The sequence below is a fragment of the Mobula hypostoma genome, chromosome 1, assembly GCF_963921235.1.
Source record: "Mobula hypostoma chromosome 1, sMobHyp1.1, whole genome shotgun sequence".
Classification (NCBI taxonomy): domain Eukaryota; kingdom Metazoa; phylum Chordata; class Chondrichthyes; order Myliobatiformes; family Myliobatidae; genus Mobula; species Mobula hypostoma.
Window position 1 is genome coordinate 130,614,934 of NC_086097.1, and position 14,369 is coordinate 130,629,302.

At 41.5% G+C, this 14,369-nt stretch overlaps 1 protein-coding gene across 3 annotated transcripts in view; it reads right to left on the reverse strand.

Moving 5' to 3' along the window:
* Window positions 1-14,369, reverse strand: part of nfatc1 (nuclear factor of activated T cells 1) — a 302,956-nt gene that overhangs the window by 264,207 nt on the left and 24,380 nt on the right. For all 3 annotated transcript variants that reach the window (XM_063055704.1, XM_063055695.1, XM_063055714.1), the window contains exon 2: window positions 1,684-2,821. In XM_063055704.1, the coding sequence (XP_062911774.1) occupies window positions 1,684-2,821 (1,138 nt within the window). The remainder of the gene's footprint in view (window positions 1-1,683; window positions 2,822-14,369) is intronic.

A 14,369-nucleotide genomic window follows, 5' to 3' on the forward strand; every position in this document is an offset into this window, starting at 1 on the left:
CTTGGTGATATGACTCATTAAACTTATGGTACTATGTAATTCACATTCTATTGCTCCAGCTTTCTTAGGAAGAGTGATAAATACTGATTCTTTCATCTCTTCTGGTATTATTCCAGTCTCATAAATGTCACTGATTAAATCGGTAAGTTTTTCAATTCCATAGTGTTCAAGGGCGATAATTTGTTCTATTACTAATTCATCAGGACCTGCTGCCTTTCCTTTCTTCTTCTTATTTATTGCATTACGAACTTCAGATTTTAAACTACTTGGACCTTCTGGAGAGATCAGAAAAGTGAAATAAATCCTGGTTTTCCCAGCACAGCCCTGTACTATGAATGAACACTGCAAGATATTCGGCATAAAAAATTCTCCTATTTTTCTTTGTAAACTTCTGAGAAAATTGACAGAGAGCTTTAACTCGCTTTCTGACCAAGAATTAAATGTAGTTATGTTCAGTATATAAAAAAGGAGCCAATAGCCATTAAAGGCACAAGGTTTTAAAAGTTCATCATCATTAAAGGGGGAAGCCTGAAACAACATCTGACGTCCAAAGCTATGTCAGTAGTCAGGAGTTTCACTGACTGGAGCGTATAAAGTTGCAGTATTTATAGGGCAAATACACCACCAAACCCACTAGAAGAAATTAAGTTGTGTCCAATCTAATGTCAGTAAATTTTCTAATAACTTGAAAAGTTTTAATTACAGCCTATCAACCTCTCTGACACTTTTACCACTGTGGAACCTCACTCTTTCAGATTTTGGTTATTGGATTGAAATTGAAAATATATTAAATATTTTATCTAATAACACCTTTTATTTCTCTCCCTCTCTCTCTGTATATAAATTAATTCCATCTTCCTTCCCTTATTTTGCTTTCTTAATGTAATGCCATACTAAATTAAAGGGGGTGTCACAGTAGCGTAGTGGTTAGCAGAGCTCTTTACTGTACAGGTGACCGGATTCAATTCCTGCTGCCTCCCGTGACTGTGTGGATTTCCTCCAGGTGCTCTAGTTTCCTCCCACAGTCCAAAGATGTGCTGGATGGCAAGTTAATTGGTCATTGTAAATTGTCCCATGATTACACTGGCATTAATTGGGGGGATTTTTGGATGGCACAGCTCGAAGGGCCGAAAAGGCCCATTCCATGCTATATCTCAATAAATAAATGAAAAATAAGTTAACAGCATTTCCTGTAAGTCTTGCTGTCTAAACTGTATACACCAGGATGGAATTAGTTGCTTGCTTTCTTTACACAGACCCCAGTTCTTCAATCTTGCCTATAAAGCTTTCTACTTACAAAAAGTTCCAGGTAAAAATCCAGCTAAAAGACCCTTGACAAGCAAGAGTAAGAGTTGCTTGGTATAAAATGTCAGCCATTATATTTTATACTAATGATAGCCCAGATCACCGCACTTTCTCGGTAACTGTAATACTATATTCTGCGTTTTATTTTTTTCTTTTTACTGCCTTAACATACTTATGTTTTGAAATTATTTGTATCAAAAGTTTTTCACTGCATCTCAGCACATATGACAATACTAAACCAGTTATAACTAATCATTTTTCAGACACATCTTATTACCCCATGGAAGTCTACCACATTTCAATGACATGGCTGTAAAGGCTGTTACAATGCTTAATACTGGTTCATAGTGAAAAGTCACAGATTTTTACCTCTCTTACCTGGCAAAAGATGATGATGATGATGAGACAGATTTTGGCTTTGTCCATGGATAGGGATGTTGAGGAACTGATAAATACTGGTCACAGAAAGCTTCTTTTTTGACAGGAAGACGAGACCCTGGAAATTCTTCTTGCAATGAATCTATGGAAGGTGAATAGTCTCTTTGATCGTCATTCCCTGGCTCTGGTTTGAGAGACATGGAAGGGGTTTGGTCTTGTATAGTTCTTCTTGGAGACTTGACTGGTATACTGTCATTGATATCCATGCAAGTGTCAGTGGTGAGGGCAGTGATGGCAGCAAGTATAGCAGAATTGTACTGGTTCCCACTCCCCAACCATGTTTCCTCAGTAACGCTTACTCGAGGAGAGGCCTGTGGTGATGGTGTGCGAGAGTGATGTGGTGAGCAAGAAGGTTGTCGATAGTACCCACCGTTGAATGAGTGCCTTCTTTTGCCACATGGGGACTGTGGCCTTGACGATGGTCTTGAGGTGGGCCGTGGGCTCAACCAGTTCTCCTCAGTGATGCTAGTTCTTGGCGAAGTGCCTGGGGAATGCCTGGGTGAATTCCATAAGGTGCATGCCGCCTGCCCTCGAGGGAATCCTTCCTCATGGGTGGAGCCTTTGGGCGAGACACACGGCGATTGCCAAGGGGAGGCCAGAGGCGAGCCCTCATAAGTAATAGAATAACTGGATTCAGATGCTTCTGAATGACAACTTCGAGATGAAAGACTACTTGCTGGACTTAAGCATGAGGGATCTCTGTAGGCATCTGGATTGGGGAGAGACAGGGTAACTAATGAATTGGAGCGCTTACAACCGGAACCATTTTCAATTCCATCAATTTCAGTTTCGCCAGCAAACTGATTATGGGCAACTTGCATTCCAGGATAAGGTGTAATTTCTATCCTTGGACTCTCAAGGGCTCCGGCACCATTTGGTCTTACACTTGGAGTTAAGTAGTAACCTGAAGCACCACCGTCAATGTTGCCCCCATATCCCATCATTCCATGTGTTGACAAGAGTGCAGAATGGCTTGGACTAGACGTCTGTAAGCCATGGCATGATATAGGTATGGAAGGATTCACCACACCTGTTGATGGAGTGACTTTTATGTGTGGAGACGCAAAATTGTAGGCTTCTGTGGAAATAAAATAAAAAATTCCATTAAGTATTTTCATACAAGATGAACTTTCATATAGAAAGAAATTTGTCTGCAATCCTAAATTTATTCACAATTTGTAACATTCATAGTTTATTCACAAGATAAGGTGTATCATTTGACAGGTCAGCATCTATGAAATGAATGTGGGTTACTGGGATTGGATAACATCTCCTCCTTGCTGACGATCAACACTGGTGCACCTCAGGGGTATGTGCTTAGCTCACTGCTCTACTCTCTCTAAACTCATGACTGTGTGGCTAGGTGTAGCTCAAATACCATCTATAAATTTGCTGATGATACAACCATTGTTGGTAGAGTCTCAGGTGGTGACGAAAGGACGTACAGGAGTGAGATATGCCAACTAGTGGAGTGGTGTCGCAGCAGCAACCTGACACTTAACGTCAGTAAGACGAAAGAGCTGATTGTGCACTTCCGGAAAGACAAGACGAGGGAACACATACCAGTCCTCATAGAGGAATCAGAATTGAGAGAGTGAGCAGTTTCAAGTTCCTGGGTGTCAAGATCTCTGAGGATGTAACCTGGTCCCAACATATCGATGCAGTTACAAAGAAGGGAAGACAGTGGCTATACTTCATTAGGAGTTTGAAGAGATTTGGTATCTCAACAAATACACTCAAAAAATTCTATAGATGTACTGTGGAGAGCATTCTGCATCACTGTCTAGTATGGGCGAGCTACTGCACAGGACTGAAAGAAGCTGCAGAGGATTATAAATCTAGTCAGCTCCATCTTGGGTACTAGCCTGCAAAGTATCCAGGACATCTTCAAGGAGCGGTGTCTCAGAAAGGCAGTGTCCATTATTAAGGACCTCCAGCACCCAGGGCATGCCCTTTTCTCGCTGTTGGCAGCAGGTAGGAGTACAGAAAACTGAAGGCACACACTCAGTGATTCAGGAACAGCTTCTTCCCCTCTGCCATCCAATTCCTAAATGGACATTGAACCCTTGAACGCTACCTCACTTTTTTTAATATTTAGTATTTCTGCTTTTTGCACAATTTTTAATCTATTCAATATATGTATACTGTAATTGATTTAGTTATTTATTACTATCATTATTTTATTTTTTTTTCTTCTATATTGTGTATTGCATGGTGCTAAGTTAACAAATTTCACGTCACATGCCGGTGATAGTAAACCTGATTCTAATTCTGATTCTACAGATGGCTGGAATGATCGGCATGAACATACTAGGCCCAAGAGCCTGCTACTGCTCTGGACTCTATTCCCTTCCCTCCACTTCAGGGAGCAGAGAAAACTCAACCACAGTGCTGTGCATCCAGAGTCCTGCAAAGGCCACACTATATACGAACGACAGATGACCTTTCCTGAAGGATATTAGTGAACCAGATGTGTATTGTGAACAATCAGTTATTTCATGGGGTCTTGATTCCAGAAACTAGATTTTATATTCCAGGTAGATTTAGACCATAAGATATAGGAGCAGAAATAGACCACTTGGCTCATCAAGTCTGCTCTGCCATTTCATTATGGCTGATCTATTTTCCCTCTCATCCCAATCTCCTACTTTCTCCCCATTCCTTTCATGCCCTAGCTAATCGAGAACTTATTAATCTCTGCCTTAAATATACCCAATGACCTGGCCACCATAGTCACCTATGGCAACGAATTTCACAGATTCACCACTCTCTGGCTAAAGAAATACCTCCACACCTCCATTCTAAATGGATGTCCCTCTATTCTAGGCTACATCCTCAGTTCTTAGACTCACCCACCATACCAAACTTCGTCCACACATGCACACTATCGAGGCCTTTCAACATTCAATAGGTTTCAATGAGATCACCCCTCATTCTTCTGAATTCTAGTGAGTACAGGCCCAGAGCCATCAAATGCTCTTCATATGACAAGCCTTTCAACCCTGGAGTCATATTCATAAACCTCCTTTGAACCTACACCAACTGCCGACGGGACATCAACCGTCTCGACTTCACCGCACCTTGTCCCCATTCCAACCTCACTCCTTCGGAACGCTCTGCTCTCCACTCCCTCCGCACTAATCCTAACCTTATTATTAAACCCGCTGATAAGGGGGGTGCTGTTGTAGTCTGGCGTACTGACCTCTACCTTGCCGAGGCACAGCGACAACTCGCGGATACCTCCTCTTATTTACCCCTCGATCGTGACCCCACCAAGGAGCACCAGGCCATTGTCTCCCACACTATCAACGACTTTATCCGCTCAGGGGATCTCCCATCCACTGCTACCAACCTTATAGTTCCCACACCCCGCACTTCCCATTTCTACCTCCTACCCAAGATCCACAAACCTGCCTGTCCTGGCCGACCTATTATCTCAGCTTGCTCCTGCCCCACCGAACTCGTTTCTGCATACCTCGACACTGTTTTATCACCCCTTGTTCAATCCCTTCCGACCTATGTTCGTGACACTTCTCACGCTCTTTAACTTTTCGATGATTTTAAGTTCCCTGGCCCCCACCGCTTTATTTTCACCATGGATGTCCAGTCCTTATATACTTCCATCCCCCATCAGGAAGGTCTCAAAGCTCTACGCTTCTTTTTGGATTCCAGACCTAATCAGTTCCCCTCTACCACCACTCTGCTCCGTCTAGCGGAATTAGTCCTTACTCTTAATAATTTCTCCTTTTGCTCCTCCCATTTCCTCCAAACTAAAGGTGTAGCTATGGGCACCCGTATGGGTCCTAGCTATGCCTGCCTTTTTGTTGGGTTTGTGGAACAATCTATGTTCCGTGCCTATTCTGGTATCTGTCCCCCACTTTTCCTTCGCTATATCGACGACTGCATTGGCGCTGCTTCCTGCACGCATGCAGAACTCGTTGACTTTATTAACTTTGCCTCCAACTTTCACCCTGCCCTCTCTATTTCCGACACCTCCCTCCCCTTTCTAGATCTTTCTGTCTCTGTCTCTGGAGACAGCTTATCCACTGATATCTACTATAAGCCTACTGACTCTCACAGCTATCTGGACTATTCCTCTTCTCACCCTGTCTCTGGCAAAAACGCCATCCCCTTCTCGCAATTCCTCCGTCTCCGCCGCATCTGCTCTCAGGATGAGGCTTTTCATTCTAGGATGAGGGAGATGTCTTCCTTTTTAAAGAAAGGGGCTTCCCTTCCTCCACTATCAACTCTGCTCTTAAACGCATCTCCCCCATTTCACGTACACCTGCTCTCACTCCATCCTCCCGCCACCCCACTAGGAATAGGGTTCCCCTGGTCCTCACCTACCACCCCACCAGCCTCCGGGTCCAACATATTATTCTCCGTAACTTCCGCCACCTCCAACGGGATCCCACCACTAAGCATATCTTTCCCTCCCCCCCCCCTGCATTCCGCAGGGATCGCTCCCTACACAACTCCCTTGTCCATTCGTCCCCCCCATCCCTCCCCACTGATCTCCCTCCTGGCACTTATCCGTGTAAGCGGAACAAGTGCTACACATGCCCTTACACTTCCTCCCTTACCACCATTCAGGGCCCCAAACAGTCCTTCCAGGTGAGGCATCACTTCACCTGTGAGTCGACTGGGGTGATATACTGCGTCCGGTGCTCCCGATGTGGCCTTTTATATATTGGTGAGACCCGACGCAGACTGGGAGACCACTTTGCTGAACATCTACGCTCTGTCCGCCAGAGAAAGCAGGATCTCCCAGTGGCCACACATTTTAATTCCACATCCCATTCCCATTCTGACATGTCTATCCACAGCCTCCTCTACTGTAAAGATGAAGCCACACTCAGGTTGGAGGAACAACACCTTATATTCCGTCTGGGTAGCCTCCAACCTGATGGCATGAACATTGACTTCTCTAACTTCCGCTAGGCCCCACCTCCCCCTCGTACCCCAGCTGTTACTCCTTTTTATGCACACATTCTTTCTCTCACTCTCCTTTTTCTCCCTCTGTCCCTCTGAATATACCTCTTGCCCATCCTCTGGGTCACCCCCCCCCCATCTTTCTCCCTAGGCCTCCTGTCCCATGATCCTCTCGTATCCCCTTTTGCCTATCACCTGTCCAGCTCTCGGCTCTATCCCTCCCCCTCCTGTCTTCTCCTATCATTTTGCATCTCCCCCTCCCCCTCCAGCTTTCAAATCCCTTACTCACTCTTCCTTCAGTTAGTCCTGACGAAGGGTCTCGGCCTGAAACGTCGACTGCGCCTCTTCCTATAGATGCTGCTTGGCCTGCTGCGTTCACCAGCAACTTTGATGTATGTCACATACTCCAAGTGAGGCCTCGCCAATGCTTTTTAAAGTCTCAATAACATCCTTGCTTTAATTATCCTCAAGTGAATTCTCTGTCAGTTGAATTGGGAATTAAACTTGGTCAACATTTCCCTATCACATTAATCTCCCCCTGCTCTATCAGCCATTCAGTATTTCAGATCTGTAGATGTGCATCGTTTGACTACCATAATACCACTGGATATTACAGTGCAGCAAGTGGAGGTACTACCTAGTAGAGCTCAGTTTCAATCCTAACCTCAGGTGCTATCTGTGGGAAGCTTTCAGGTTCTCCCTGTGACCATAAGAACTTCTTCTGGATGCTCTAGTTTCCACCAAGATCCAAAAGATGTGCAGGTTGGTAGGTTAATTAACCTAATGTGTAAGTGGGAGTGGTTGATGTGAATATAAGGAGTATAACTGGGATTAATGTACGATTGAGGTAAATAGATGGCGGCTGGCGTTAGATGTGAAATCAATGGGTCAAAGTCATAGTTTCTGTGTGGTATCGTTCTATCACTCTGTACGCACTAAAGAGTGGAAACCAATAGATCAGAGTGAGTTCAGCAGAAACTCATATGTTCAGTAACAAAGGTTATGTACAAGAGTACATTATTTAACTGCTCCACACTTTCATGGGGAATGGCTTGTATTGGAATAAAGGTGTATATTACGAACATTTGTAGATGGCAGAAATAACCATACATTTTCCTCATATAATAAATAATTTTGAATTGCCTTATGACTGGTGTTGGTACATACACTAGAGTCTTTATTATTTATAAATTATGTTAAGTTGTGTTTGTCCTCGTCTTGCAATATACAGTGCTGCTGTTGCAAAAAGAGAATTTTCTTGGTATTCATGCTGTGTATGTATGTCTACAGGAACAATTAAAGTGAACTTATAATATTTATTATAATAAAAGATACTGCACAGAATAGTTAGAATGTGTAGCTTTGTAACACAGTGGTAACAGAAGTGAACAGCAGAGATACATTTAAAGGGAAGCTAGATACCATAAGTATAAGAGGGAGAAAGGAGTGAAAAATTAAATAGTGTTGGATGGAGAAAGGTTTGGAGGAAACTTCAATCTCAAGACTCCAATTTATTTTATTAATGCATGATGGGCTTCCCCCCTCCCCCTTTCTTTCTCCCTAGGCCTCCTGTCCCATGATCCTCTCATATCCCTTTTGCCAATCAACTTTCCAGCTCGAAGCTCCATCCCTCCCCCTCCTGTCTTCTCCTATCATTTTGGATCTCCCCCTCCCACTTTCAAATCTCTTACTATCTCTTCTTTCAGTTAGTCCTGACAAAGGGTCTCGGCCCGAAACGTCAACTGTACTTCTTCCTATAGATGCTGCCTGGCCTGCTGCATTCACCAGCAACTTTTGTGTGTTAGTTAAAAATTGACAAATTACCCATTGATCAGAAAGCCGTGTTCTTATTTATAAATTAAAGGAAATTATATAATTCACAAAATTATGTATCTTGCTTCCAAACTAAAGATAACCTATTAAACGTGCTACTCTTAATTAGTATGTTGATTTGTAAACCAAAACAAACAGAAACATTCAAAATTACTACTTTATCAGGAAATTCAACAGTTACTTCTATCATTTAATAAGTACATTCATTTCATTCCAATGCAAGCTATTCCAGTGGAATCGCCAAAACTCTCAGTAGGAAGCTGTGTTTGGGAAATGGTTTAAGAATCTGATAAAACAGGAGGTTGTAGTCAGGACCCTGAGTTCCTACCAAAAGTGTTCCTAATACGATAGGAACAAGGGGAGATGTCAACAAATACTTTCCTCTTGTTTCTTGCCAAAAGAGATAGGGATTAACTACATTTGAGGTAGTGCAGGGAGGGGTGTAAGAGAGATGCGTGCACATATTCACTCTACAATTATAAGACCATAAATGTATATCCTTCCAAAGGCTATCTAATTTAAACTTCTACAAACATGCCAACTACTTTTTACAACAAGATCCTCTGCTATTATAATAGATTTGTGCTCAGATAAATAAAATTTACTTCAGTATGTCTTAATATAAAGATCAGATAATGCTATCACTAAAAGGTCATTATTTTCTGAGTCCTAGAAACAGAAATTTGTTCTCCAACCTTTTTGCCCCACTAAAACATAACAACTGGTCATTTGCCACACTGGAGTTTATGTCATCCTTAATTGGTCTGTGTAGATATAACAGCAGTAACTGTTCAAAAGGTAACTTACAAAGTGCAAAATGTTTCAGTGCACTCTACAGAGTGCCTCTTGACATCAATGCCATCCTGCAAATGTGCATTCATTTTCTGTACTTGAAATATTTCTACTCCACAAGGTAACCAATCAAATCTTATATTTTTCTTGTCTCTGAGTACATTCCAGTCAATCTATCATATTTAAGATCTAGAAACTGCTGTTGTGTCAGCAGAGAGTATAATTAACTCAGGCACAGCAAGGTCTAATAAACGGTAGTGATGTCAAAGATCTCACATTAATGGTATCGGTGGAAGAGCATATATTGGCCAGGATACCAGAGAAATCGAGATTTGAGATATGACTGCAGATGCTGTAATCTGGAGCAAAAGTAACAATTTGCTGCAGGGCTCTTGAAGCATGGTCTTGAATTGAAACGTCAACTATTCATCTAGCATTCAAAGATGCTGCCTGACTTGCTGAGTTCCTCCTGCAGACTGTTCGTTGTACCAGAGGAAAGTGACCACTTCATTAAACAACCTTATATCCACCTGGAAAGGTAGATAGTTTTGCTTAATGTGTGTGTGTGTGTGTGTGTGTGTGTGTGTGTGTGTGTGTGTGTGTGTGTGTCTATATATATTTTATATATATAATGGCTCCGTCTGTCTAAATAGACAATGGATGCGCCCAGTTTTCCATGGCGCAGACCTGGGTGATGAATACGGAGATCCTGGGCTGCCCAGACATCAAGATCCCCCTCTCGGCCTCGCGGATGTGGTCCAAAGGAATGCAAAGCAGTACACTTGGCATCAGCTTGGCTGCAGGAGTTGCTGGGAGATGACGTGATACATCATCCAACCGCCTTAGGGGCTCCACTCCGGATTTGTGTTGGGTTTACTCCTTAGCCTTCTCTTCTCTGGAAGATACCCACAAGGCAGTGGGATCCGTAACCCTGGATAGGGGCCCATACGGGGGTATTGTCAGCCGGAGCCAGCTGAGCCCGGGACTTGTGTAAGGCAGGGTCGTCACGCCCTGTAGTAGTGACATATGAAGCCACTATCCACTATACATACTGAATGTACTACCTCAATAATAAACAAACTCCTTCTCATTTATTCTCATTCACCAGAATTCTTATTTTATTAATTGATTAAATACATACCAAGTGACAATTACTAAACTGGGGATATCGGTTATTTAAAATAAAAGCAAAAAAATCCTGTCAAAAATCTGAAATGTTACTTCTGTTTCTCTTCCCCAAGATGCTGCCTGACCTGCTGAGTATTTTCAGCATTGTCTGTAAGTACTCTTCATTTCAGTTAATTTTGTTTGCCTTTTGCATTAGCATTCATCACAGCTAAAAGGTATGCAATAATATCACGCAAAATAAAGTCCAGCCTCACATACTGATTCAAATTTCATCAGGAAAAGTAGTTATGAACCAGTAATTATTTTTTCCTGGAAAGAAATGAATCCATTTTATTGGGATGACTGATTCTGAATGCTACCTTCCATAAATATATGCTAAAAATAACTTTAAATCCATTAGCTATAAGAAGATGATGATGGCCAAGAGATATTTGCAACAATTTCAAGTAAATTTCATTGCTATTATTAATCTGAGCTAACATGGAGAGCTAGAAACACACTCAGCACAACACAATTTATAGAGGTTATAAAAATAATCTATAATTCATTGCAGATAATAAAAACACTGAAAGAACCAGAAACAGAAAAAGAAAATAAAGGAAGAGGGGTAAAAGAGAGAGAAAGGGGAAATGAGTGACGGTGAGTGCATAGAAAGCAATTGAGAAGGATATAGAAAGTAAAAAAGAAATAATTTGCACTTGTATTTGAGATACAATTCCCAAAGCATTACATAGCAATGTAATATTGGCTAATTCAAAGCTACCACATCTAAAGATGCTGCCCTCTCTCATTACTGTTGTAATGTTGGCTAGACTGTGTACTTGGTTTTGAATTGTTTCTGTAATTGGTAAGATTTATGACAGGTATTGAAAAGATCTTCTTTACCAATTGGTGTCTCACATTTGGAATGAACTAACAGGTAAAGCAATAAAGATGAAAATAGTGATCGATGTTGAAAGTCTTTCTGGGTCCTTCTGTCAGAAAGCTACAGTACCCAAAGAGTAAATGACCATTTTTTGTTAGAATAAAATAAGCATTTCCATATTCAGATATATATTCACCTAGGTTTTTTCTTCATAAAAATGCAATAGCAACTCAGCTTTATGTTAGACTTTCCATCCTTTGCTAATGCCACTTACTGACCTCCCAGTATTAATACTAACTGTAAGGATGACTGTTAACACTGATTGCTCTGTCATTCTCCTGTATCTTGTTAGTGGTCTAACATCACAGGTTGGCAGGAGTATCAGTCTGGGGCAGGACACATGTCTGAGTTAGAGGGTTGTGGTCTACTCCAAGATGAGGGTGCAAAAACATGGACCATTACTCCAGTGTGATATAGCTAGAGGTGCCATCTTTCTAATAGGGTCGGTCTGCTTTTTCAGGTGAGTACTATCTTCAATCACAGTAACAGAATTTGACTGGGTGCCCTAAACATCACTTATCCCACAATCAGTTAACAACGAAAAACAAATTGGACATTTTCACGTTGCTGTTTGTCAGAACTTGCTGTGCAAAATGCTGGTTGCTGCACTTTCTATACATCTTACAAGGGACAGGAAAGACTCCAAATATAATTAAATTCTCCTTTCTGACAGTGCTTCATTTAATAAATTCTGATATTCATGACCTGTCTTAGGGCTGTAGTGGCAAAATGCATCTTAAATTCTGCCTTTCCCGTCATAAAACTCTTACACAAAATCAAGCATTCCAAATGATCTTACAGAGGCACGGACTGCCAACAGAACATGGGCAGAGAAAGGCAAGGGAAACCAGTGAAGATGTTTACAAAGCCATAAGACTTTCAGGGAGACTTTGAAGGAGCAGATGGAGATTTACCGAATGAGCATTTTAAAAATGGGGCAGCAAAATAGCAGAAAATGATAAGGCAGAAGGGAGGAATGCAGAGGTGATGGATCACCAGAATTAAGCATGGTAGTATGTGCAGTTAAAGGAGGCTATAAAAATGGAGGAAATGTCCTGGATGAATTGGTAAACGAGAAAAGAATTTTCACCCTAATAATTTTTTATCCGTCTAGTTCAACCTATAAATAAGAAGTTTGAAGCTGAGTTCTCAGAGGGCTGTAGAGCAGAAGGGTGGGGAGAGTGAGAACCTTAAAACTGACGAATTGTTTTACTGAGAGAGGGTCAATGGTGATGAGTAACGGATGATTGGGAAATTGTGCCAATTCAAACAAGGTTACAGGGTTTGGAAGATCTCAAGGTCTCATCATGGGTAGCCAGATGTAAGTTGGTGTACTGCAGATTTTTGGGCGGGTTCCAGCCTGTATAACAAGAGATGCAAGCTTGGGAAGGTCTACAGCCAAACGATAGGGAGTGCTATCAGTGAGTAGATGTAGGAGGACAGAGGGAGGAGGTTGATGGTTTGGAGATAGCACTTGTAGTGGTTATTGGGTGCTATTTGAAGCTTATCACAGGATCACAAGCTGTTCTAAATGAACGAGTGAGAGGATAGCAGTCATCAGTATGCAGAGGTTTAACCAATAATTGAACTGACTACTACTGTTAACCTGAAGCACACATTCACCCATCTAGTCACTGATAGAAGTTTATACAATTTGAGAGAAACATACAGGGTAGACATTCAGAATCATTTTCCAAGGGTAGAAACATTGAGTGCTAGAGGTAATGCATTAGGATGAGAGGGGGAAAGTTAAGGGAGATGTGTGGGGCAAATTTTTGTTACACAGAGAGTGGTAGGTGCCTGGAACTGGCTACCAAGGGTAGTAGCAGAAGGAGACATCCCAGAGATGTTCAGAAAGCTGTTAGGTAGATGCAGAGAATGGAAGGATATGGATCACGTACAAGCAGAAGAGATTCAGTTTAATTTGGCATCTTGTTCAGCACAGACACCGTGGGCCAAAGGACCTATTCCTGTACAGTACTGTTCTATGTTTTATACTAAAAGAATGCTGGAAACACTCAGCAAGTCCAACCTTATGCAGAGAGTACAACAGGGGTTAAAATCTCGTGTTGACAGGATTTCTGGTTCGGATGAAAGTTCATGCACCTTAAAACCTTAACCCTGTTGTTTTTTTTTCTCTCTCTCTCTCTTGCATACACAGTTTGACCTGATGAATGTCCCTAGCATTTTCTTTTTCATACCATATTTCATATTATATACTGTATATATATGTACATATATTTTTTTACTTTCATCTAGCTAAACATGATCAGTAAACTGAAAGAAATATTGCTGAATATGGCGTCATCTATATTTGAATGTCTGCAGTCATACATCATTCTCAATTTAACAAGTGAAGTGCGTATTAACATCCCAACTATTATTACTTGCACTGTTCTCTGGTATTACAAATAGCAACAGACACTCAGTACACAATATGTAAAAGAGTACCACCCAAGGCCATACTAAACCCTTTATCGTAAAACTGTCCATCACAACCAAGCAGTAACTGGTCCTACCATTTCACTTCAACAGTTAATGAAGTGACAGAACTTTTGTAAACTCCAGAATAAGCAAGACACGCTATAGACCCCCAAAATTACTCTGATCACTGTGGTGGTAAGACAGTGGGAAAGAGGAGGCATTACCCAGTCTCCTCAATCTTTAAAGTGTGTCTTGAATTTAAAATATGACAGCAGTTTCATTATGAACAAAGAAAAACAGGAAATTAAGGGTGTAGAATGTGTTGTGCTTCATCACAGAACTGTAGACAGGCATGCAGATATTCTTAACTCAGCTTTAAGTCTCTGTAGCAATGACAATTACTGTCTCGTTATGCCTACTTTGGGTTTTCAGTTTAATACAACAGGCACAGTGCTTGCTGATTGAATCAATACTACCAACATTAACTTGGCAAGCTTGTTTTGTTTTCCATTAATACCTACTCTTTAACAAACAGCAGCATGGATCATAAAGGACGACATCATTAGAGAGGCCGAAGTGACTTCCATTTTGA